At 47.8% G+C, this 24,975-nt stretch overlaps 1 protein-coding gene across 1 annotated transcript in view; it reads right to left on the bottom strand.

The window, feature by feature from the left end:
- The window catches only part of ZCCHC2 (zinc finger CCHC-type containing 2), a 42,799-nt gene extending 19,059 nt beyond the window's left edge, over positions 1 to 23,740 (bottom strand). Inside the window, exons 1-5 of the mRNA XM_055417491.2 lie at positions 22,698 to 23,740; positions 7,251 to 7,362; positions 4,692 to 4,768; positions 2,503 to 2,574; positions 1,005 to 1,117 (exon numbers count right to left, since the gene is read on the bottom strand). Of these exons, the coding sequence (XP_055273466.2) occupies positions 1,005 to 1,117; positions 2,503 to 2,574; positions 4,692 to 4,768; positions 7,251 to 7,362; positions 22,698 to 23,627 (1,304 nt within the window). The 5' untranslated portion in view covers positions 23,628 to 23,740. The remainder of the gene's footprint in view (positions 1 to 1,004; positions 1,118 to 2,502; positions 2,575 to 4,691; positions 4,769 to 7,250; positions 7,363 to 22,697) is intronic.
- Positions 23,741 to 24,975: the final 1,235 nt, after the last annotated feature.

Raw genomic sequence — 24,975 nt, 5'->3', positions numbered from 1 at the left:
TGCAAAGTATGGAGCTCTTCTAAATTTCCAGGTCTGAACACACTACTGAAGGCTGGGGATTAAAACCCAAAGGCTTCTATTTATCCAGTTATGTTTACAAACCAGCTAATTGATCACAAGTACAGTCATATCGAGCACAAGGCAGGGGCTTGTAATCAGCATACAAGCTGGTCAGATTCAGTGCTGCAGGGCCAAGAGAGAGCAATTACACCCAAACAGGACACAAAGTGGCCATCAACTACTCAGGCAATTAAGTAAGAAAAACAAGACTGCCTTTTGACATGGCAGACGTCATCCAACCCCAGATGCACACTTCCCTACCATACCTTCATCTTCCTAATCCACAGTGCAGGCAGAAGGGAGCACAGACACCAGGCCCTGCCCCGCCACCGCCGCCTCACTTACACACTAATCTCCTGTCTCTACACACTCTCCTCCCTCACTTACACACTAATCTCCTGTCTCTACACACTCTCCTCCCTCACTTACACACTAATCTCCTGTCTCTACACACTCTCCTCCCTCACTTACACACTAATCTCCTGTCTCTACACACTCTCCTCCCTCACTTACACACTAATCTCCTCTCTCCACACACTCTCCTCCCTCACTTACACACTAATCTCCTGTCTCTCTACACACTCTCCTCCCTCACTTACACACTAATCTCCTCTCTTTACACACTGTCCTCCCTCACTTACACACTCATTTCCTCCCTCTTTCATCTTCCCCCCCATTACAACTGCTGCATTTCTTAACGGCATGAATGACAGTGACACTAACCCAAAGCCCACAAACTGGCAATCAGTGTCCTGAATCCGATTTATGGTGCTGAAACCACAGCCTAGCCACACAAAACAATCAAGGGTGTTTTTAAAGGTAAGTGTAAGAAAAAGCCACTTCTTTCGCAGAGACGTCGACCCCGTCCTCAGCCCCAACGGCCATGAGCAGCCTGAAGCGCATTGGGCGCGCGCGGACCTCCCCAGGGAGCGCGCAGACCTCACCTCAGCACGGGCTCCAGGTCGGGGTGCCGCCGCTCCTCCCTCTTCAGCGAGCCCTGATTCAGGGCTCGGAGAATGGTCTTGTCAAAAGTCTCCGAGGACAACTCCTTGGGAAGCTAGGAAACAAAAGCCGCACGGCCAGCGTCACGTCTCTCACTCACTGGCAAATACGTCCCAAACCAGCGGCATAAAAGGAAGGGAAGTGCCTCCTGCTCAGACATTACCCCAAAGCCGTTCCTTTTCCAACCCTTCCCGACACAGGGCCGCAGCCTGGAGCAGGCGCCGAGCAGGCCGGGGTCCCCGCAGGGCGTCGCCGCGGGGCTGGGGGGAGCCGCAGCACGCACCCCGCTCCCCTCCCGCTCCCTGGACACCCACAGCCAGGTGCTTCAGTTCAATGGAGCGCTTCCCGGAGGTCAGACAGCACTGTGCAAAGTCTGACCCGTATCTGTAGTCACCACTTCCGTGCCTTCTGGATAACCATCTACAAAACGTTGCGACAATTTAGTTTCTGTAACTCTTCTCATGAATTCCTTCCTTCGTGCCGTCCACACACACTTCAAACTCCACTGTGTCCTAAGTACTGTGTCTGGCGCTGTGGATACAGCACTCAGGAGGAAACCTACCCCTGGCCTCCATGGAGCCGCCTTTCTGGGGAGGAGGAACAACACAGGTGCCAGACACGGCCGCCAACGAGCAGCAGGGGAGGGGGCCACTGAAACGGAAAAGGGACGGGAAGGCCCGGCCTCACTCTTGCACATTTCAGCTAACTCTCAGTGCCGTCCATTGGCCTCCGCAAAAGTTAGAGAGTGTTAGGGAGCACAGGTTGCAAAGGGGACAGTGTTTACTCTTACACTTTGCAGATGATTTTAAAAGGAAGGTAAACAGGGAAAAAAAGACATATAGTAAACTTGAAAGGATATTTTAAAACAGGAAATTCGTTCCTAGAAGTACACTATGTTGCCACTTATTTCATATAACTTGATAAGGCACTGGTCTTATAGAAAAAACACTATATTCAAATGTTGGCTAAACAGGGGGTTATTAATCACTGTGATTCTGAAGGATAAGTTATCTAGTTGGGACTAGTAATTATATAGATAGATTTCTTTCTTTTTAACTCTGAGCTTTTAGAGAAGTTGTATGACTAAAAAATGAAATCTGTCTAGAAAAAGAACAGTCAAAGCTTAGGAAACCCAGAGGAGAGACTTCGCTGGGTGCTGGGCACACAGCCACCAACAACACACATCTCAGCAAGAAACGAGGGGTAATACGGTTCCTTTTGTTTTTTAAATGTGGAAAGCCTTCCTTATATTAGCAATATAACATAAGAAAATCTACGCTTAGAATAATATGACATTTTCTACAGCTAATGCTCATGAAGAGTTGTAAGTCAACTTCTACATACACGTTTTAATATTCCTGGTGTTTACTTTGGTGCTGAAGTTTTTGGATTCTGTGTATTATATAAAAATTATTTTAACAATAAAATCTGTCTTTTTACCTTCAGTAGAAATTCCTGTAGTTCTTGGTGGGTTTTTGTTACCGTGGTGACTGAAAGATCAGACCAATTTACCTGATTTAAAAAGAAAAAAAAAACAAAAACACATACTATACAGTTATTTTTCAGGCAAGAACTGATTGGAAAAAAGCCATGTGTAAAACAGATGACCTTACTTAAACTTTATCAAGATCAACAAGTTAGAAAATAAAGTTAATGTTATAATTTCTTCAAAAGTGTTAAAATTAACTGTATATTGGCATGTTACTTAAAAATTTTAGTAACTCCTTTCAAATTTCATGGTTTTCAAAACAAGCTGTCTTCTATAAATGTGACTACATTTTAATAATTTTTCAGAAAGGGAAATGTCTTACATTCCTTTTGGAGAAGTTGTAGGACTCTAAAATGATACTTGGAGAGTATAGATCTAAGCCCCAAGAAAAAGAAAAGTTCTATCTCCTGAAACTTACTAAATACACATTCTTAAGAGAAATACCGGGTTCACTGCACCTCTTTGGTAGTATTGTATTATCCTTTTATGGGAGTTTATTGTTTAGGAAAAGATTTCATCATCTTTATCTTAATGCTTTAAACTTCTATTAAGGTGGATGAGGCAGATATGACTACTTGCATTTGCAGATGGAGAAACTAAAACTCAAAAAGGCTAACTGACAGATTCAAACTCTAAGCAAGCAGAAGAGCAGAACTTAAATCTATTACCCACTTACTTCTCAGATACTTTTAATTCAGTGGACTCAATGGTGGCCCACTAATAATTTCTACTTTACAATTATCTGAGCTGAGTAAATACTTGAACTATGTAACACATAAGCCTTAGCAACTACTCATGCCACAATTAACCAAATACTTAACAATACATTCAAAATTTTACCCAGCAACCCTCAAACAAATATCCTTACTAATGGGAGCAACTTTTAAATGACTTCTAATTATTCAAATGATCGTTGAGCAGCTACTCCTGTCAGACACTGTTCTTACGAAAGGACATGGAGGGGACAAGACAGTGAAGGCTCTGCGGGCTGAGGTCAGAGCCCGCGAGCAGAGACAGTCCATCAGTGGTCGGGGCTCCACAGACAGTGCACGGGGCAGGGGCTGCGAGAAGCACGTGAGCGAGGTGCCGAGAACGACCTGGGCGGGAGGGCTCAACCTGGGGCCCGGTAGATGGTTCAGAGCCAGAGAACACGAAGGCCTTGAGGAAGGGGCGAACTAAGCACTCCAGCAACGACAGGAGAGCTGGACGAGCTGAGTGAAGAGCCAGAATGGCTGGCGTCAAATGTTACAGAACGGAGATGAGGATTTAAACTCTGAAAAGTGAGGATACTTCTACAGAAGGCAGAAGCTGGTCCCAAAACTTATTCAACAGAACTAGGCAAGTCAGACGCGGTGGGATGCAGAGGATGAGGATTCCTGCTCTCTCAGAGATGACGGCCTTCTGGAGAGAAATACCGTGTAACCCAAGCACAAGAGCCCGGGAAAGGGATGATGGCGGTACACAGGGAGGAAGGAAAAGACCTTCTGCTGGAGGATCAGAGGTGACTTGGGGAGGCAGGGCCGCGGGGAGCTGCTCCAGAAGGAAGTGAGGGGCGGGCGCACAGAGGCGGCCTCCACCCTGCAGCCCCAGCGCCGGCGGCGCGCCCGGAGAGCAGGGCTGGCCGGTGTGGCGCAGGGAGACGTGGACGAGGGTCCACCGCACAGGCCATGGGCGAAGAGGAGCCGCGGGGGCCGGCAGCGCCGGGCGCTGGACTCAGACACTGCGTGGCCGACACAAGAACAGCAGGGCAACCAGAGACCAGACCAGGCCACGAGGGCCAGGAGGAAGAAGAGGAGACACACCAGAGCAAAGACGATGCCTGTCGCCTGACATGTCGTCCTGCTGAATGTTTACTGTCACTTTCCAAAGGTTTCTTTACGCCTTAAATCTAAGGCTCTTATTTCTTTTTAATCAAACTGTCACAGCAAGCTTAATGTGATACATCTTTTTAACCTGGGCAAACCATGCAGTGTATACTGGAAACAGCACATCCCCTTAATTAAGACAAACACAGACATGTGCACAGCTTTTCTTAAGTTAGCAAACCTGCCATTTAGTTTTTCCAAAGATCAATTTTCATTCCTTCCAAAAGATCATTGAACACAGTGTGAGGTAGCTTTTTTGGGTGAGAGTAGCTTACTTTGAAGGTGTACTCCCAAAATTTGTCAGCCCTTTTTCTCTGGACTCCTTTCAACATTATCTTCTCAATGTGTACAGCTGAAAGAAAGAAAACATGCTGACTTGTTCTACAGAGACTAGAGACACATTTCAGTTATTCAACCTGACATAGCCAAATGGTTAAGCTATTTATCTCCATCTTTACTACCAGCCTTAATGGTGGAATAAAACCAAAAAACCCAGAAGCACAGCAATGTGTTGTCCATCCATCAAGTAATTTCTTTCTACATCTATGAGTATGCTGAGTGCCTAAAGTCGTTTCAAGCATCTGCTAAGCATCAAAGATAAATAATAAGAGGTGCCTGCAGTGAAGATTGCTTATCTAGAGGAATCTTCAAAACTGTTAATTCAAATTACCACAAATACAGCACTTTACAGTCTTTCAGTTATTTAGGCAGATTAGGTATAAACTAGAAAAAAATTTTAAATGAGGTGGGGAACTCTTCAAAAGTAATAGGAAAGTGATAAAGACTTCTTTCCAATTCAGGATTTAAAAACTGTTTCCCTCAAGTGTGACCCTTAATATCATACAATGGTAACACAAACTTAACATTATAATGAATTATGATGGTTCACTGTAGTTCTCACAATTTATTATACAATAGTGGTCATAGTGGACATAAATTACACTGGTGGCTTAAGAACAATTACACTGAATTGAACTAGATAAGATGATCAGCTCATGATCAGCTCACTCATGAAGTAAGCCAAAGTGCAAATCCCCAAAGTCCTCATTTCATACATCCTTCAATAGAAGTTACCACCTTAGCAAGTAAGTCTCTTTACAAAGTGAAAAGAGCCAGTCTACTAACCATAATATAAGGACTTAAAGAAAAAATATTTTGCTGCTCAGGGTATAAGTAGAAGAAATTGTAATGAAGATGATAAAGGTCACAGGGAAGAAGTCAGGAAAGTGACTCAACACAAGGTCACCGCTCGAGTCACAGGGGACAGGAGATGGAAAAGAAAAGGGAAGGACTCACTTTGCCTTAAAGGAAGAAGTTAAAACAGGTGAAGTAGAATATACAAAGGAACAAAAGTGTGCAGGAAGAAGTAAGATTGCTATAGATCACAGAAGGTGGGCACTGACAAAGCAGGAATCATGAGATCACAGGAATCTGCCGGTAAACAGACATTAGGAGACACCATTACCAGAATTTTGTGTTAACTTTGCAAATGTCTAGTATTTGGCGGCCTGCTTCTGGGCCAGTTTCCCTTGGTGGATGAGAGCGTGGAGGATGGAGAAATAACACCCGCAGACGCCGGGCGGGGTGAGAAGCCTGCAGTGGCTCGGAACTGCTGCGCATGACGAAGGCTGGAGGAGGGCAGGGGGCTGCTGTTTCCAAACGCTGCTCTATTCAACTGCGGAAGGGTGGTGCTACTGAATAAAAACCATCTGAACTAATCAATGTTCCGAAATATGAAGCAGCTCTACTTCTGAAAACAGGCTGAGAGAGGCGACCACAGGGCCGTGTGGGCACAGGAACGTGGCTGTGGCCTTGCCTCCATTTCACTTCTACCTGCTGTGATCTATCAGAATGAAGAAGACAGAGGGCATGGGGTGAGGGATGGCTGATAATGGGAGGCCCTGCAACTCTCAAATTAAAGATATAGGAAAAACCATCTATAAGTACCACCTTACAGTTAATTATTATCATTTTGATGTAGTCTTTTTATATTTTTTAAAACTATCTTAAAATAAAACAAACCACAAGGGACCTTCACTGTAAACCCAAACTCTGCTTCAGGTGACTGCCTGGTCCTGAAGCAGACCAGGCAGGACTCCAGATCACTGTTCAAGATTCAGTAATCTTGAACAGAAGCAGTTAATTATGTAAACGTTTTCTAAACCTTAAACATTCACATCTATTTTTCCTCTGTGAAGAAAAATGCATTACATGAAAAGGATTATTATTGGAACTAAAAGGAAATAGAATGACATCAATTCAAAGCTGTTATAACTGAGTGTGATGCTCACCACGTATCTTTCACCCTTCCCAAATTTTCCCTCAGCAGGTTAACGGACCCCCAGATGTAAAGGGAAGAGAATATGTGAACCCGTTTCTCTTCCGGTGGCAATGTCCTTTCCCTCCTCCACCCAGACCTCTTGAAAATGCCAGCACTGCAGGAAGCATGTGCTTGTAAGAAATCTCTTCTCTCTTACAGTGAACATCAGTAAATTTGCTTTTTCAGCACACCTTGAGCACACTCTACAGCTAAAGCACTGTACTAATACTTTGGGGGGAGGTTAAAGTCTTTGCCCTCCAGAAGTGTGCAGCCGGATTCAAGACAAGGGACTACAAGGCAGAACCCAGTAAGCGTGGGCTGGGATGGGCCAGGGGCTGCGGAGTCGGAGCCCAGAGGCAGACTCACGGAAGTGAGAGGACCAGCATTTGAGCTAAACCCAGGACCCACAGAGCCCTGTACTCCACAAAGGGGCAAGGGGCGAGTCAGCCAGTGTCAGTAGCACTCTGCAATCTTGTGTACAGACGGTTTAAAGTTTAGGAAAAATACAACATACCTTCTCGCTGGGTTCTGTGAGGTGCCACAGTTAGTCCATCATGAGGTATTGGGGCTTGTTCTATTAAACTGGCCTCGTTGCTTTGCATATAATCACCACGAGAAGAGTCATTCTAGAGGAGAGAGGGGAGCACAGGTTAATCTACATCTGAGACTAAGAACAATGAATGCCACAAAAATAAGCTAGGTTAAAGTGATACTTTTAATAGCAATCACTTCAACAGCAATTTGAGAGGTAAAATAGGTGATTACACATTAACAGCAGAAAGGCACAGTGCCAGAGCAGGAAAGAGATAGCAATATTTATCTTCATTTAACAACAATATTCTATAAATTATTTAATTGTCCCAGTTTTGGAGGCACACACAGCATACTGCTATTCAGAATGGCCAATGATGTCAATTCTTTACCCAAGTGAACCATGATCACACATAAAAAGATGGTACCCTTTATGCTATTCCCCAGATGTAAGGGCATCTGTATTTTTAATGTTTTTACGCAATTTTTTAATTCACTACTTGGCCTTAGTGATAGTCTAACAAGATGCTTTGTTAGGAAAAAATTTTTCAAGGCTATCATCAATACACAAATCTAAACAAGAATGTGTGCGGACACTGAGTTTACTATTAATGCTAAACCACCTACTATCAACTAGGTGCTCTACCATGAGTGAACTAGAGTAACTTTTATCCCTTGAAATGCGACTTGGAGTCATGAAGAGCTTGCGAATCATACACACGGCTCTCAGAATCAAACACCGTTACGGACTGGGTTGGCCAAAAAGTTCAATTTTTCTGTTAAGATGTTATGGAAAAATATGAACGAACCTTTTGATCAACCCAATATATTGTTACTCTAACCCACTGGGTAAGCCAAAAATTAAAATAGCTTTATAACGGATCTATATCAGAATTCATACCTTATCCTCCCCCACTTCATGTTCAGAATCTCAAAACACTATTCAGACCAAAATTATCTCAGTTACAGGAGCTAATTATAATATTACAAATCTGCAATAAATAATATACATTAATTTCTTAATTGTATAAAAAATGAAGTCAACAGAAAACCTTAAATTTTCGAAGAATTCTAATTTAAAATACTTTGCTCTATAGTCTGACCACGCCTCCTGGCCTGTGTGAGGATGCGGGGACTGAACAGAGTTGACGGCTCTATTCCTAGAAACACGGCATCATAACAGAGAGCCTTGGGAGCTAAGCTTCAGCCTCACGGTGTGTTGTCTTCTAGAAACCCAAGGAAATCAAGGCTGTCTACACAGAAACACTTAAGAAGAAGGAGAGTATTGACCTCTTCAGTCAGCATCCAACTTTTGAATGGCACTCACCAACTTTCAATATTATTGAATACAAAAAAGGCATAAGAATTATTCTAACAATTACAAAATCATGTATTTCCTAACCCAAACCATATAATCATTTACTACAAAGTAATACAACCACACTGGCTTAAAACTGCTATAAATACTTCAAAAATCAATATAAATAAAGTACTGTAATCCCCTTAAATACTTGTGTTAATTGGAAGTTTAGCTGAACGGGTCAATCATTTCTTAAGAGTATATTCCATATTGTTCATATGTGGTTCATAAATTAAAAATAACACTCACCATTAAAAATAAATGAGTGCAAAACTATACAAGAAAGAACAGCTTTCGTTAGGGACGTGCAAAGCACAACTACAATGAGATACCACTTCATACCCATCAGAAAGGCCGCTATCCGAAAAACAGACAAGGACTGATGAATACGGGGAGAAACTGGAGCCCGTGTTCCTTGCTGGTAGGAGTGTATACAGTGCAGCCACAGTAAAATTACTAAAAAAAAAAAAAATTATCGTATGATCCAGCATTTCTACTCCTAGCCATATACCCAGAAGAACTGAAAGCAGACACCCAAGCAGGTAATTAGTACTCCAGTGTTCACTGCAGCCGAAAGGTGGGCTATTCAAAAGTCCACGGATGAACAGATAAACAAAATGAGGTATACATACAACTCAGCCTTCAGAAGGCATGAAATGGACACATGGGTGAATCTCGAGGGCATTATGCTAAGTGAAATAAGCCAGGCACAAAAGGGCAGATTCTGTTTGATTCCATTTATATGAGGCACCCTAGAGGAGGAAAATTCATGGAGACAGCAAGGTGGTTCTAACCAGGGGCTTCCGAGAGTTGGGGATGGGAGTAGCAGCTTAATGAACACAGTCTCAGTTTGGGATAAAAGAAACATTCCAGAGACAGATGGTGGCCGGTGGTTGCACAACAATGTGAATGCCCCTGAACTCTATGTATACTCAAACACGTGGAAACAGCACACTTTGTTATGTATGGTGGTAAAGAACCTGCCTACTGACGCAGGAGACTTGGGTTTGAACCCTGGGCAGGGAAGATCCCCTGGGGAGGACATGGCAACCACTCTGTCCTTGCCTACAGAATCCATGGACAGAGAAGCCTGGCGGACTACAGTCCAAAGGGTTGCAGAGACTTGGACACGACTGAAGTGACTTAGGACGCATATATATTTCATCACAAAAAAATTAAGAATAGTTCTATCATGTTGTGTCCATAAATTTTGTACTGAAACAGCTGTATGGAATAATTTTTAAGGTCTGAAGTTACTTTGAAGAACACAATTAAACAACCAAGTCAAAAGCCTCCTAGTTTAATAATGTAGGTAGAAAAATGGAATCTGAATTTCTATCCAAGGACCAAAGTTCATCTACCCATGAAATATCTACTAATTAAGCTTTCTGCCCCTCCTCCCAACACTGAGTTCCAGCATGTATCACTGCTATACAGTCATTTAGACTACGTTTTAGAAATTAGAAAAATTTTAACTTGATTAATTTAACCAAAACTGAACCTAACGTCTCAAGAGCTACAGAGATCAGAATCACAGGGCTTACCAACCCCAGCAGGAACAGCTGTCTGTCCCGCCATCTCCTCCCCCCCAGCACGTGTGCTTTACTGTGTGCAGGGAAAGGCACCACAAAACCTGAGAACCACTGGTTTAATGGGATTCTGCAGGAAGGAACAGTGCCCATGTTCTCTATTAAGTTCAGATTCCCATGCAAATGCAACGCAGATGACATGCCAGAATCAGCATTTTAAAAAAAGGGTCAGGACAAATGGGAGAATTTTTCTCTGCTTGGAAGAAGATGACAAATTTTAAAAACCCTAAGCTGGTAAAAATACGCGCAGGAACAAAAAGAGCCCTGGCAAAGTGTGTGCCCTTCTCCTTCCTACTGAGGTAGCTCATTTGTGTTCAGAAAGCATCTTCTGACCTGCGGCGTGCTCCTGGTTAACTCAGATCCACGCGTCATGTGACATATCTCGATTACTCTAAAAGGTTGCTCAGACTTCACTTTTACACATGCAGATACATCACAATTACTGGAGATCTCTTAAATGTGAGGAAAGTCTGTGAAATAGTCAAGTTGACTGCGCTCTTCCAAGAAGACCCTTCTCTGAGAACACATCATTAGAGCAAAGATCACGCGGGTCTCAGGTTACTTTAACAAAGGTCTAACCAGATAGACTTTATCCCAGCACATCTACCAATGTTCTATACGTTTTCTCTCATCCTTTGATGCAGACTGTACATCTTAAAATACCAAGACATTCTAAGAAAAAAGGCAAAAAAAAGCAGAAACTTTTTATACTAAACTTACTAAAGTCCATTTTTACACTCATCAAATCAAACTGAGAATTTAACATTAGTATATGACAATACCCTATGAAGTTTTTGTGGTAAAGACAGCCCAAAATATTGTGCCTACTTGCCTACTCCTCCTGCTGAAATGTGGGTATAATTCCCCAGCCAATGGATCTGGACAGACTTCTGAGACAGGCCTAACCAGGAGGATGAGATGGAGAGCCATTCTGGAATGGCTGACTTGGGTCATAGAAGCCTTGCCACTGAGCCTCTGGGAACACTTGCTCTGGGACCCCAGGCCAGTAGGAACAGCGGTTCCCTGGAGACGCCGAGCCAGACACACGCAGAGAGAGGTAAAGCAAGAGAGGCCCGCAGTCGCCAGCTGTGTGTCCAGATACTCTGCAGCAGACACAAGTCGCTCTTGCTGTCAGCTCCCTGTCTGAATTCCTGGCCCACAGAACTATGAGACATAACACTAAGAAAAAAATGGTTGTTGCTTTAAGTCACTAAGTTTGGAGGTAATCTGTTACAGTTCTACATGGTAAATTCTCTTTAAATAACCAGGGTTGTACCTCAAGTATATGCTATTATCTGAGGCCTGGCGTGCTGTGATTCATGGGGTCGCAAAGAGTCGGACACGACTGAGCGATTGAACTGAACTGAAGCAAGATTCATAGAAAGTCTTTCTTTGAATGTCAGAAAATGATTCACTATTAGAAACACTACTGAGATGTCAAATTTCATCTATTCTGGTAGAAGAGGGAGCAGCTGAGGCGAAGTTAAGAACTCTTTCCTGTCTGTCTCTTGCATGAGAGGATGTGGGGGAAAGGCAGGCATCTGTCTCACCTTCCCGCAGTGAGAACAGTGTAACCCAACCCAAAGCAAAGCCCCAAATCAACCTAGCGCATCTGAGAAAGGTAAGTTCTGGTGGGAGAGAACTGTGGATGCCAAATGTATTCAAGTTATGCGGCAAAGAACAAAACCGACCCAACAGGGCAGAAAGGAGGGAGACCAGTGAGTCAGCACCTTAGACGTAGTTTGCCATATTTCTGCTATGACCGTGGACCTATGTAACTTACTGTTAAACTAGAAATGTGTGAAAAAGATGATTCAGCTAGACAAGTGCAGCAGATTCCCTACGTTAAAAGTGTGGGTCAACGCGCTCTAGTCACTGAAGTGGGGGGAGGGCTGAGCTACGCACTGACCCCGTGTCCACACCCGGCCTCTGCAGCCGCAGCCCACTGCCCAGACCTGACTCCCAGTTCTTCCCACGACCCGGGTGAGCTGAGAGCAGGCACCTGTGTGACCACAGCAGGCATGGCTGGAGCTGGGTGGCTGAATAGGATAGAAGGGGGAAACTTGATCCACTGCAACTTTATGTGTGTTTGGGGGAACTCTGAATTTCTTACAAAAAACAAAAACCAAACATTAAACTTGTCAATGTCATTGTCTTTTCTAGATAACAGAACTTGCAGGATGCACACCTGGGGAAGAACCAGCAGAAAGAACACGGATGCGGAAGCTGACCAGGGAGGCAGGGAGTGGAGAAGGAACGAAGTGGGGCAGCAGTTTTACCCAGAAACAGCCTGAGGTTCCCCTCATGAAGCGCCCTGTGTGTTTCTGGGCACAGTAGTAAAGAATCCGCCTGTCAAGATGAGAGACGCAAGAGACACAAGTTCGACCCCTGGGTGGGGAAAACCCCCTGGAGGAGGAAATGGCAACCCACTCCCGTGTTCTTGCCTGGGAAATCCCATGGACGGAGGAGCCTGGTGGGCTACAGTCCGTGAGGTCGCAGAGTCGGACATGACTTAAGAGTCTGAACAACAAGGAGGTTGAATCATAACTGCTGTATCCCTGGGCTGGCAGCTCCCAGACCTTTAGATCCCCACTTTGCCAGAATGTTTCTGGGTGAGCTGAGAAGCACACACCCGTGAGCACGAGACCCAAAGGGCCCAGTGAGGCTGTGTCTCACCGTCCCAGCCAGCTGTTAAGCGAGCTGCCCGCTCCTTCACAACCCTCCCCCCAGGAGACACCGGCGGGTCTTGCTGGGAAGCAAGCCTGGGCGCAGGACCCCGACAGCCCACAGCACTACAGGGGTGGAACCCCAGCCTTCATCCCCAGGGGAGATGTGTTCTCCACTGAAATGCTCACAAAGCTGAGGAAGGATCCTTGACAGAGTGACAGAAAGGTCAATGGTGATTAGTGTCAGGAAACACTCAATCAGGCCTTGTGTTTAACCCCACCAAGAACAAATGGCACCTTCCCCAAACCACCACCACCACCTCCTCCCGTCAGCAGATGGCCTCTTCCCTGAGGACATCTTCTCCAAACACTTTGGCTCATACACGACCATCTCCCAGGACCGCTAGACAACTTAAAATCGTTTGATACCCAAAACAGAAATCAATCATACTGAGAAAACAGTATATGTTTCTTAACTATCCCAATTTAAACATTCCTAACAAGAAACATAAAAATTCCATACTTTTTAGGTTATAAAATTGTTCACTTGAGTGCCCAAAAAGTTTTTAACTTTCAGATCATAAGCAAGATCATGTGTGTGCTCTGTCATGTCTGACTCTGTGACTCCATGGACTGTAGCCTTCCAGGCTCCTCTGTCCATGGGATTTTCCAGGCGAGAACACTGGAGTGGGTTGCCATTTCCTTCTGGGGATCTTCCCCAGCCAGGGATCGGACCTATGTCTCCTATGTCTCCTGCACTGACAGGCGGATTCTTGACCACTGTGCCACCTGGGAAGCCCCATAAGCAAGGTACTGTACTTCAATTCCCATGAGGCTCCCACCACCCCTCAAGTGAATCAGAGGCTGGAGTGCGGCACTAGGCAGCAACAGCTACAACAACCCGAAGAAGAAGACAGCCTGTACTCTGTGACTTCTCTCATCCTATCGAGACATCACCCGGAGGTTTGCACCAGCGGGCACCACCCACACACAAAAGCAGAGTCACTTAAGGTGTACGCATGACCTGATTTTAAAAGAAAGATAAGCACAACTACTCAGCATTCACTCACTGATGCTTCAGTTCAAATCTATACTGGTCCGTGCTTTCTATCTAAACAAACAATTCCTTGTATTATTTCCAAAACAACTGTGCCTATCTATATTGTGCACATATACTGTATGGCTGCAAATAACAAAGTAGCTGATAATTCATCAAGACCAAGGGAAAAAAAAAATCACTGCCTGATGCACTCTGTCTTACAGTAATTAATCACAATGGTATTTTTCAGAGTACTACTTGAAATATTCTAAGGATAGGAAATTTTGACTGAGCACTTATGATCCACGCAACACTGACCAAAAGAAATGAAATGTGATACACGAGCCTTTGTGGAACCTGTAAGACTGATCTCAGTTAAAAAAAATTCAAAGTAAATTTAAAAAAAAAAGAATCACAGGATAAGTACCAAAATTGTAACAGAGAATATACAGGCTATTGGAAGGCAGAGGCAGCAAAGAGTTCCAAGATTACCACAGGGACAATTCCAAACAACACCACACAAGAGGTGACGGCATGAGTCAGCCTTGAATAAAGCCACAGACTGTGAGCAGGAGTGGGAGACGGCATGTGAGCCCCAAGACCTCCTGGAGAGCAGGCTCCTCCGGTCACTGCAAGCACACGTGGTATGAGGAAACACTGCTTCAGGAAAATGGGTCTGGCAGTGGCATTCAGCAGGTAAGAGGTGGGAAGGCTGAAAGGGAATCGGAGATCAAGTCCTCAAAGAGAATCGTGTCAACAAGGATGAGAAAAGAGTAGATTCAGCTTATGAAGGAGAGAGGATTAACATTACCAAGCAAATCAGTGAGACCAGAAATGTAATGGAACCACTGAAAAAACTGGATGAGTTTGGAAGGTGTCTTTTATTTATTTTTAACAAATCAGTGCTGCATTCTCTTCACACGTATGAATGTAAAAGGACAGTTCACGTTTCAGGAAGACACACACAAATTCTCACCTGCTCACACTGCAAACCAGTTTCTTTCATCTGACCTTCAGGACCCTATGCAATCCAACCCGTTTTCTCTTTAAGCTTTTGTATTTCTGTTCATCCACTACAACCGAACTGTGCTGCCCACTCGTGGAGCCACCCACAGATGAGCAGGCCTGTCTCACGCACATTCACCAAGCGTTTTCATGTACGCTGTTGTGTTCACCTTCACAGCAGTTCTTTGCAATAAATGGTGCGGGGATCCCTACTCCATCCAAAGCAGTCTGAAACTTGGAAAGACCAAACAACTTGCCAAAGTGATCTCAAATTATTTCCTGAATGAGCATTAAACATGCCTAATGAACAGAGATGCTGATTGCAGCCATGAAATTAAAAGACGCTTACTCCTTGGAAGGAAAGTTATGACCAAACTAGATAGCATATTAAAAAGCAGAGACACTACTTTGCCAACAAAGGTCCATCTAGTCAAGGCTATGGTTTTTCCAGTGGTCATGTATGGACGTGAGAGTTGGACTATGAAGAAAGCTGATCGCCGAAGAATTGATGCCTTTGAACTGTGGTGCTGGAGAAGACTCTTGAGAGTCCTTTGGACTGCAAGGAGATCCAACCAGTCCATTCTAAAGGGTATCAGTCCTAGGTGTTCATTGGAAGGACTGATGCTGAAGCTGAAACTCCAATACTTTGGCCACCTCATGCGAAGAGTTGACTCACTGGAAAAGACTCTGATGCTGGGAGGGATTGGGGGCGGGAGGAGATGGGGACGACAGAGAATGAGATGGCTGGATGGCATCACCGACTCGATGGACATGAGTTTGAATGAACTCCAGGAGCTGGTGATGGACAGGGAGGCCTGGCGTGCTGTGATTCATGGGGTCGCAGAGTCGGACACGACTGAGCGACTGAACTGAACTGAATGAACTGAGACATTTCGAAGGGCATCAAACCAAGTGTTCTCTGGAGCACAGGAAGAACACAAGAAGAAGGATTACTGAGCACCCAGCAGCTGTAGCACCTGAAACATAAACACCCGACTAGGCTCTTCCCCTCTGGAGTGACTGTTTACACAGTCCGGATGAAGGCAACTTGTGTGACAAAGCACTCTCTGTGAGGAGCAGGAGCCCTGTGACGACGTGGTCCTCCATGATGGAAGAGACAGTTGATAAACGTGAAGCTCAGTCTGCTTTGAGGGTAGTGCAGGCTTTATTTGCTTTTCTTAAAAAAAAAAAAAAAATTAAGCTACTATTACTCAGGAAGATCAAAAACATTAAATAGGTTTAAAAATCAGCCAATGTATAGCTTCTTTAAAAAAGTATAAAAAAGTTAAATTATTTATGGATTCCAGTTTGTACTCTGAAATAAATGAAAAAATTATGTAACTTAACAAAACTGCAAAATATCTTTGAAGAGTTAATCGCTCAGTCCTGTCAGACTCTCCACAGCCCTATGGACTGTAGCCAACCAGGCTCCTCTGTCCACAGAATTTTCCAGGGAAGAATACTGGAGCAGGTAGCCATTCCCTTCTCCAGGGCATCTTCCTGACCCAGGGATGGAACCTAAGTCTCTCACATTGCAGGAGGATTCTTTACTGTCTGGGCCCTTTACATTACCCTAACTAAATGTGAAAAAAATTTAAGTAGATTACGTTTGCAAGGAAGTTCATGGTAATTCAAACCATATTTTTTCCATTCCCATCCCCAAATCCAATATGGGGAAAATACATATTTTAATGATCTGTGACCGAGAGAAATGCTTCCTTTGGGCTTATCTGTAGCTTATCAGATCTTAACAACATAAGAACTAACAAAACTGTCTGAAATGTGTCTCACAGACCAGCTTAATTAATTACCTTCTTGGAACACCTATCAATTTAGAGATATGCCAATAAAGAATATTTTCTATATTACTATAGTGTATAGTATTTTCTATACTATACCATATAGACCTTTTATTAAGAAAATAAAAGAAAACCTATTCCTGAAAACAATTTATGTCACAATCTGAATGGCTGCATCTTAGTGGAAAAGAAAAGGCACTGAATATCATTCTCAAAGAATTTGTGCTCAATACAATTTGAATCATTTTGTCTCCCAAATGCAACACCATAACCTTAAAGAGATGTTGTTGTTCCCATTTCACAGATAAGACTGAGGCTCAGGGATTTAAGTGGCCTGGTTAATATCACAGGGCAAGTGGTAAAGCTGGACCGTAAGCCTCCAAGCGCAGTGCTCTACTAAACATGGCTCTCACTGTTCAAGGCCTTTGACAGCCTTTACAACTGCAGATGATGCCTGCAGCCATGAAATTAAAAGACGCTTGCTCCTTGGGAGAAAAGCTATGACAAATAGACAGCACATTAAAAAGCGGAGACATTACTTTGCTAACAAAGTCTAGTCAAAGTGATGGTTTTTCCAGTAGTCATGTATGGATGTGAGAAAGAATTGACGCTTTTGAACTGTGGTGTTGGAGAAGACTCTTGAGAGTCCCTTGCACAGCAAGGAGATCAAACCGGTCTGTCCTAAAGGAGATCTGTCATGAATATTCATTGGAAGGACTGATGAGAATCTCCAATACTTTGGCCACCTGATGTGAAGAACTGACTCACTGGAAAAGACCTTGATGCTGGGGAAGATTGAAGGCAGGAGGAGAAAGGGACGACAGAGGATGAGATGGTTGGACGGCATCACCAAATTGATGGACATTAGTTTGAGCAAGCTTCGGAAGTTGGTGATGGACAGGGAAGCCTGGCATGCTGCAGTCCATGGGGTCGAAAAGAGTTAGACATGACTGAGTGACAGAAGTGAACAACACCATTCCTGCCCCATCCCACCAAAAAAAAAAAAAAAAAAAAACCACAAAAGGTAAACTAAAAAAATATATATATATATATTACATCAGCTAATTTGCAGAGAAGTTAATGGTATATTAACTTACAGTGTGAGTGAGATTTTCCCGAATTCTCCTTGCCTCAGAAAACCACTGCAGAGAAAAATTAAGTAAATGGGGGAGGATACCCAATAGCTGCCATTTGCTATGAAAATGATTACTGCTTAACTGTGATCTTCTAAAAGCCTCTCCCAGAAAGCATTTATTAACTGAACTGCTTTTATTTCTGGATGCAGCCAAAACAACCTAAAATTTCCTGTAAAAGTCACGACAAGCTCTACTTCCTACTCTCAGTTTGTGGATGCTACACTCCTCTTCAGCACCTTCCAAAGAAGGTTTAACTTTCATTAATAATTGCTAACACTCATTGAAAATCATGTACGTCATTCCACAAGTACTCATTCATTTAACCCTTGCAATCTAACATAAGTACTGTTATTGTCCCTCCGACAGAAGTGAAAAAAGCCTTCTCAGACAGTGCCCACTGCTTCAGGGACCCAAGTCACTGTAAAAGCTCCCAGCAGTGGACAACAAATTAAATAAAGGTTTTATTACTGTGAGCGGTGGAGTTGTTCTTTTCAAATGTCATTTTTGGAAAGCATCTTTTTAGGGCCTAATCCAGCAAAAGCTGACATCTGGACACAAACCTCCCCAGTCTCATTTCAGTTCAGGGCTCTCACTAGGATTCTGACTGCCACAGACACATCCACATTATCCAGGATAGGAGCACTTATGCTGAAACTCTTTCCAAAAGAGTTTTCTTTTTTAGGTCCTAACACTACCAATATGTTATCTCTATTATCAAAATTAGTTGAGGGACTTGTTTTGTCAAGTACAATATATTACAATATATCTAATTAACCTATGCTATGAAAAAGTAACAATTTTGCCAAGTTTTCCTTTTAAGTATCTTCACTGATCTTTTTCTAAAGTAAAGAACACATAGTCACTTATTTGTGTGTGTGTGAGTTCAAATAACACTAAACGCTATCTGCTATAATAATAGTAACATAAATGTTCAGTTTCTATCTTTAATTCAAACATTAGCACTATTTGTCAAACAATTAACTTTTGAGGATACTGAAAACAACCTCCAGAGAAACATGGCCATACCAACAACGCTAACCACTAACAACCATTGCCACGGTAATTTTAGCTCTTTTCATCTTTGTGTCACTAACTGGGGGCTAAACCTCCAGAAGTGGAAAATCCATTTTCATAAACAGAGGGTCTTTAGTAAGTATACAAAGATAGGAAACTTGGCTGTCTTTCATCTTTTCAATGAAACAGCAACAAGACTAGTATCTTTTAAAAATACTTGATCATGGACTTCCCTGGTAGCATCTAACTGCCAATGCAGGGGACATGGGTTCCATCGGTGATCCGGGAAGATCCCACATGCAGTGGAGCAACTAAGCCCGTGTGCCACAACTACCGAGCCCTCGAGCCCAGAGCGTGTGCTCCGCCACAAGAGAGCCGCCACGACCAGAAGCCCACGCACCACAACTGGAGCAGCCCCTGCTCCCCGCTACTACAGGAAGCCTGTGCCTCAGCGAAAACCCAGCACAGCCAAAACACAAAATCTTAACCATTAAGTCTGTAATTTAAAACACATTCATTTTTTGCTGCTACTGCTAACACACCATTTATACCTTGTGTTCCTAATAATAAAGGGCCCATTTTAATACCAGCTTTTTTCAGCTATGCTATACATGCAGTACTTCATTAACACTGACCTGTATCAATCACACAAATTTCCTAGAACATTGTTAGTAATTTTCACTACTGCCAACTGGGCTAGTTGTTGAATTTTATGCCAGTGACTGGCAATTCACTGCAGCTGTGACGAACATGAACTTCACCCACAAGTCTCCTAAAAGCAAGGCCAACATTTAAGTTGTAATCCTATGTAACATTTACTCTGAAAACACCCAGATCATGGAGGAAAACGCTAGAAATGTTTCTTTTAAAAATAATAATATACTTGTTAAATCTCCATTATTCTAAAATGACTTAGTACAGTCTAGTAGCGTTTGTGGACTTGTCACTTTTATTGACATCGTAACCACCCTATGGCGACCCACTCCAGTACTCTTGCCTGGAAAATCCCATGGACGGAGGAGCCTGGTAGGCTGCAGTCCATGGGGTCGCGAAGAGTTGGACACGACTGAGCGACTTCACTTTCAGTTTTCACTTTCACACATTGGAGAAGGAAATGGCAACCCACTCCAGTGTTCTTGCCTGGAGAGTCCCAGGGACGCGGGAGCCTGGTGGGCTGCCGTCTATGGGGTCGCACAGAGTCGGACACGACTGAAGCGACTTAGCAGCAGCAACCACCTTCTGCCACTAAATAAACAGTTGCTAAGCCTGGCTCAGCTTGAAAGCATACGACTAGAATTAGAACTCGCACTGAAACACAATTTCTATCGGTAAATGTCTTTAGTTTTTAAAATTTTAACGAGAAACGGCAGCATATTATGAATTGGATACAAATCCTGAAAGAGCCAGGAACACTATTCTGGGCTGGTATGCTCTTACTCTAAGAAAAATTAAAAGAAAATTAGCTCCACTTCATCCATTTATTGATAGGATGGAAGACATTTAAGACAGTAGAGAAACAGATTTATCCCTGGGTAATGAAGTTACAAGGATACGCCTACAAGGTTACTTCCGGACAGAAGGCGGCTGCCGCCACACCCGCCTCTGCCAGTCCCAGGGCAGACCCTCCCCAAGGCTCTCGGCCGACCGCGGGCCCCACCTCGCCCGGCGGCCGGCGGAGGGAACCCCCGGCACCGCGGCGCAGCCCGGGGGCGGGGCCACGCCGGTCACGTAGGCGGCGCGGCCGCCATCTTGCGGGTCGGGGAGGGGCGGGGCCCGCGGCGCGTGCCCGCGCGGCCCTCGGGCGCGAGCCCCGCGCCTTCCTGCGGACTCCCGGGTGGGGGCCCTCCCGCCTCCCGCCTCCCGCCTCCCGCCTCCCGCCTCCCGCCTCCCGCCTCCCGCCTCAGGCAGCGGCGGCCGAGACCGCGAGCGGCGGGGCTGAGGTGCGGAGAGCCCCCGAGCCGCCGCTCGGGGCGGCCTGGCAGCAGGAAGACCCGCGGGCACGTCCTCAGGGCCAGACGCCGCCACGGCGGCGGGGCTCGCAGTCCGGGGTGCTCTGTCACGGGGGCCCGCACCCACGCGGAGGAAGCCGCACCCGGCCGCCCACGCCCACAAACGGCGTTCGGCGCCTCCTGCAGCCGCGTGCCCCGCCGACGGCCGCGACACGAGCGCCGTCTGCGAAGGAGCGACGCGCGCAAGCAGCCTCGCTGTCCACCCTTCCAGCACCCACTGCTGGCCAGAAAAGGCCACACGCCGCGGTCAACAGGAAAGTCTCACTGCTGGGCTCCGAACGCGTCTCTCCCCGTCTCGTCCCCTTACAGCGCTCGCGTTATCAGCAAAATTTACAGGAGGAAAAACAACACTGCAGTTAAAACCATAAGTCGGTTACCCTTGTTGGAATGATAAGAATGGAGTAATATAAACTGCTCCACTATGAGACATTTTCATTATATCTACACGCTAAAGTTATCCTCACAATATATACAGGAATTTTTTGGGTAAGGTATGTAAGTACTGCTTTGGAGTTCAGGCTTGCTTCTTTAAACTTGATGGGCACATAGGATTTTTTTGGAATCCTTAGTAAGTAGGCTGGAGAGTGCAGTATACACAGTTGCATGCTATGCAAATAGCCATTGGAATATTTCATGCTCACCAAAATTCTGCATACTAGCATTACTCCGTCCCAGTTTGATAAAGTATGTCCTAAAGTGGGTTAGTCACTTCACTGAAGCCTCCTTTTTAAAAGGAGGGGCTCAGCCTGGATTATCACTAAATCCTTTCCAGCTCCCAGGTTCCTTTGATTCTGTGGGTATTGAGTCCAGACAGCCATTGCAGAGATATAATGCCCAGATTTAGTCTGAATGACAGGAATTACATAAGCTGAAAGAACTCTCAAGTAGGAGTGAAAAAAATCTCGCTTTCCAACATATCATCCTGGAGATTTCCTAAACTGAAAAACATGGCATCCAAATAAATACTTCTTAAATAATCGTGAACCAAGAAAATAAACGTACTGTACAGTCTTCACTCTAAATGAAAGCTACTTGCTCCACTAAATTGTCACACTCAAGGGCTGTATATTGGGCCTAGATTATTAAATTGCTTTCGTGGCCTTGTAAAATTATCTTTCATGTTTGCGACCAGGGACTTACCTTTAGTCTCACCTACTGCATTTCGGCGTTCAGCAACTTTTTAGAAACCATTTACGCCTTCAGTAAAGGCCCCACAAACATCCCCGGACCCAAACGTGCAGACACGACTCAAACCCGTTAGAAGCCAGACTGGCCGGGGGTAAAGGGCACCAGAACCGCCCGAGGGGACGTTTCCCTATCCAGACAACCTGCCCGCCGACCTCCCTGATGCGTGTCATTTCTCACCTCTGACTTTTTCTGAGAACATCAAGTTCTCTGAGCAGGAGCCAAAAGGGCCAACGACCCGCTTTCCCTCAGGCCGCCGCGGAGCGCGTCTGGGGCCGCCGCCCCCGGGGGGCGAGCTGGGCCTGGGGACGCGCGGGCGGAGCGCCAGGCGGCGGCCGGCCCGGGCTTCGCAGCCCCGACGGAGGCGTCGGGGCCGAAAGGTCCCGAGAGCCCGCGTCCGAGGGACGGGCTGCGCGCCGGGCCTCCGGGGCAACCCCGGGCGGGACGAGACTCGCAGAGCATGCTGTTATGGCGGGTGCTCGTGCGTGTGTGTGAGGGAAGTGGGGCTGAGCGGCCCGGCCGAACGCACATCAGCCCCGGCGCCGGGGTCGGGGTCGGGGTCGGGGCCGGCCCGGCCGGGGGGCGTCCGGGAGCCGCGCGCGGGCGCGGGGAGGCCGGCGCGGCTTACCTGGGCCCGGGCGCCGGCCAAGTGGCCCGGCTCCGCCTCTCCGTCCTCGGGGCCCCAGCGGAGCGCGGCGCGGAGCCTCTCCAGGTGCTCCCTCAGGGTGACGCGCTGGTGGAATGAGAAGGCCGGGTGCAGCGAGGCCATGGTGAAGAGCAGCAGCAGTTCCTCCTGGGCCCTGAGCCCCAGCCCGCCGCCCGGCCGGGGCGCGGCGCCGCCGCCTTCCGGGCCGCAGCCGTCCTTCTCGGCGACCTCCTCCCCGCCGCCGCCGTCCTCCGCGCCGCCCCGCGAGCCCTCGGCCCGGGCCGCGCGCAGGCTCCGGAGCACCGTGTCCACCTGGGGCAGGAGGCGGTGCAGGCGGCTGGCGGCCTCGCGGTTCTCCGAGCCCAGCAGCGCCAGGTAGACGATGAGGCGCGAGCGCACGGCGGGCTCTCGGAAGTCGGCCAGCGGGCCCGGGTCCGAGAGGCCGTTGGCCTTGGCCTCCGAGTCGCGCAGGTAGTGGTAGTCCTTGCGCGCCAGGTCCTCCAGGCACGAGCCGAGGAAGCGCAGCTCCAGCGGATTGCACAGGTCCAGCAGCCCGCACATGAACTCGAGGCGCTGCGCCGAGCCCAGCACCATCCCGAACCACTCGTACACCCGCTCCTGCTCGCGCAGCGCCGCCGCCGCCGCGGGCCCCGCGCCGCCGCCCGGCATGCCCGCCCCCGCCGCCGCCCCGCCAGCAACAGGCGGCCCGAGCCCCCGGGACGGCGGCGGCGGCGGCGGGGGGCCCCGCGGCGCGCCCGCAGGCGGCGGCGGCGGCGGCGGCGGGGGGCGGCAGTCGCGGCGGCGGCGCGGAGGCGCCTTCGCGCCCGGCCGCGCGTCTGCCTCGGGCTCCTCAGCCTCGGGCGGCGGCTCCGCGGGGTGCGTCGGCTTCAGCGGCAGCTTCATCCTCAGCATCCTCGGCTACGGCGGCGCGGACATGCGAGCGCGGGCGGGAGGGCGGCGCCGGGGGCGGGGCGGGGGCCGCGGCGGCGGCGGGCGGCCGTCAGGAGCGGGGCCCCTCCATGCCGCCGGGGCCGGGCGGGCCGGGCCGGGGGCGGGTCCGGCCGGCGCGGGGGCCGCGGGCGGCGTCTTCCCGGGCCGGGGGCGGGGCGTGCCCGCGGCGGCTCCTCCCCCCGGGCTCCGCGCCGCCTCTGGGAGCCCGGGAGCGGTCGGGAGCGCGCTGGCGAGCGTGTCCTCCGTCCGCCTGCCTCTGTCTGGCCGTCCGCGCCGGGCCGGGCCGGCGGCGCCTGAGCGGCCCCCTCGCGAGCCGGTGCGGATCGGGCGGCGGCGACGAGAGGAGGAGCGACCGGGCGGGCGGGGACGCTCGCGGGCGCCGCGCAGGCGCCTCGGCCAATCAGCTGCGCGAACGGCTGGTTGCGCGCATGTCCCCGCCCCCGGGCCCGCCCCCTCCGGGAGGCCGCGCCCAACCGCCCCGCGGCCGGGCTCCCTGCGGGCGGCCCCCGCGCGGGCCCGGCGGCGGGCGGCCACCCGGGCTCGGGGCCGGCCGTGGGGCGGGCGCGCGCGGCCCGCCGCGAGACCGTCGGGGGCCGCACTTTCTCGGGGCGCCGGCGTGGCTTCCGACGCCCAGCCGCGGGCCGCCGCCCCCGGCGCCCCGGGCTCCCGTCGCGGCCGCGTCCCGGAGCCGGGCTCCCTCCGGGGCGGGCCGCCGGCCTGACCTCCGCGCGTGTCGGGAGGCCGGCGCGCGGGCTCCGTCGCCCCGTGTCCGGTTGCGCTGCGGGCGGGCGCCACGCGGAGGGCGGCCCCACGGCCCGGGCCCAACGGTCTGCAGCCGTCCTCGGGAGTTATTGCCGCGGCGGTTACCAGAGCCCCGCGGAGCCGTCTTCAGGGGCCTGTCCTGTTAGTCCAGGACGTTTCTGTGCCTGACGCTAGCATTTTGAATTTCTGTGCCCCTGCGAGTTCTCTGTGAATTGAGGAACTGTTTTTAAAGTTTTTGTTACGTTTTTAAGGTTGGAAGACCTCTCTCGCTCTGTTTGTTGCTTAAAAAAAAAAAAAAAATCTATAATTTTAACACCCAGCTGGATCTTTTGAGGGTTAATTTTTAAAAGGTGGGACTAAGGAGAAAAAAAAAAATCCCTTCAGGTTTTAAATTAGGAAGTCCTACAACAGCTGTGTAGTGGCACGATGTAAAAAAAAGAATCACTTTTTCCGAAACTTCCTGAAAATATTTGAACATCTGTTGGTAGAGCATAGGCTGAGCCCTCTTGACAATTTTATGCCCTAAGAAGCTAATTTATAATTCAAT

This window comes from Moschus berezovskii, chromosome 28, assembly GCF_049115385.1.
Source record: "Moschus berezovskii isolate FMDL1 chromosome 28, NW_MosBer_1.0, whole genome shotgun sequence".
In the NCBI taxonomy this organism is placed as follows: Eukaryota; Metazoa; Chordata; class Mammalia; order Artiodactyla; family Moschidae; genus Moschus; species Moschus berezovskii.
This window is presented reverse-complemented; position numbering and strand designations above follow the sequence as displayed.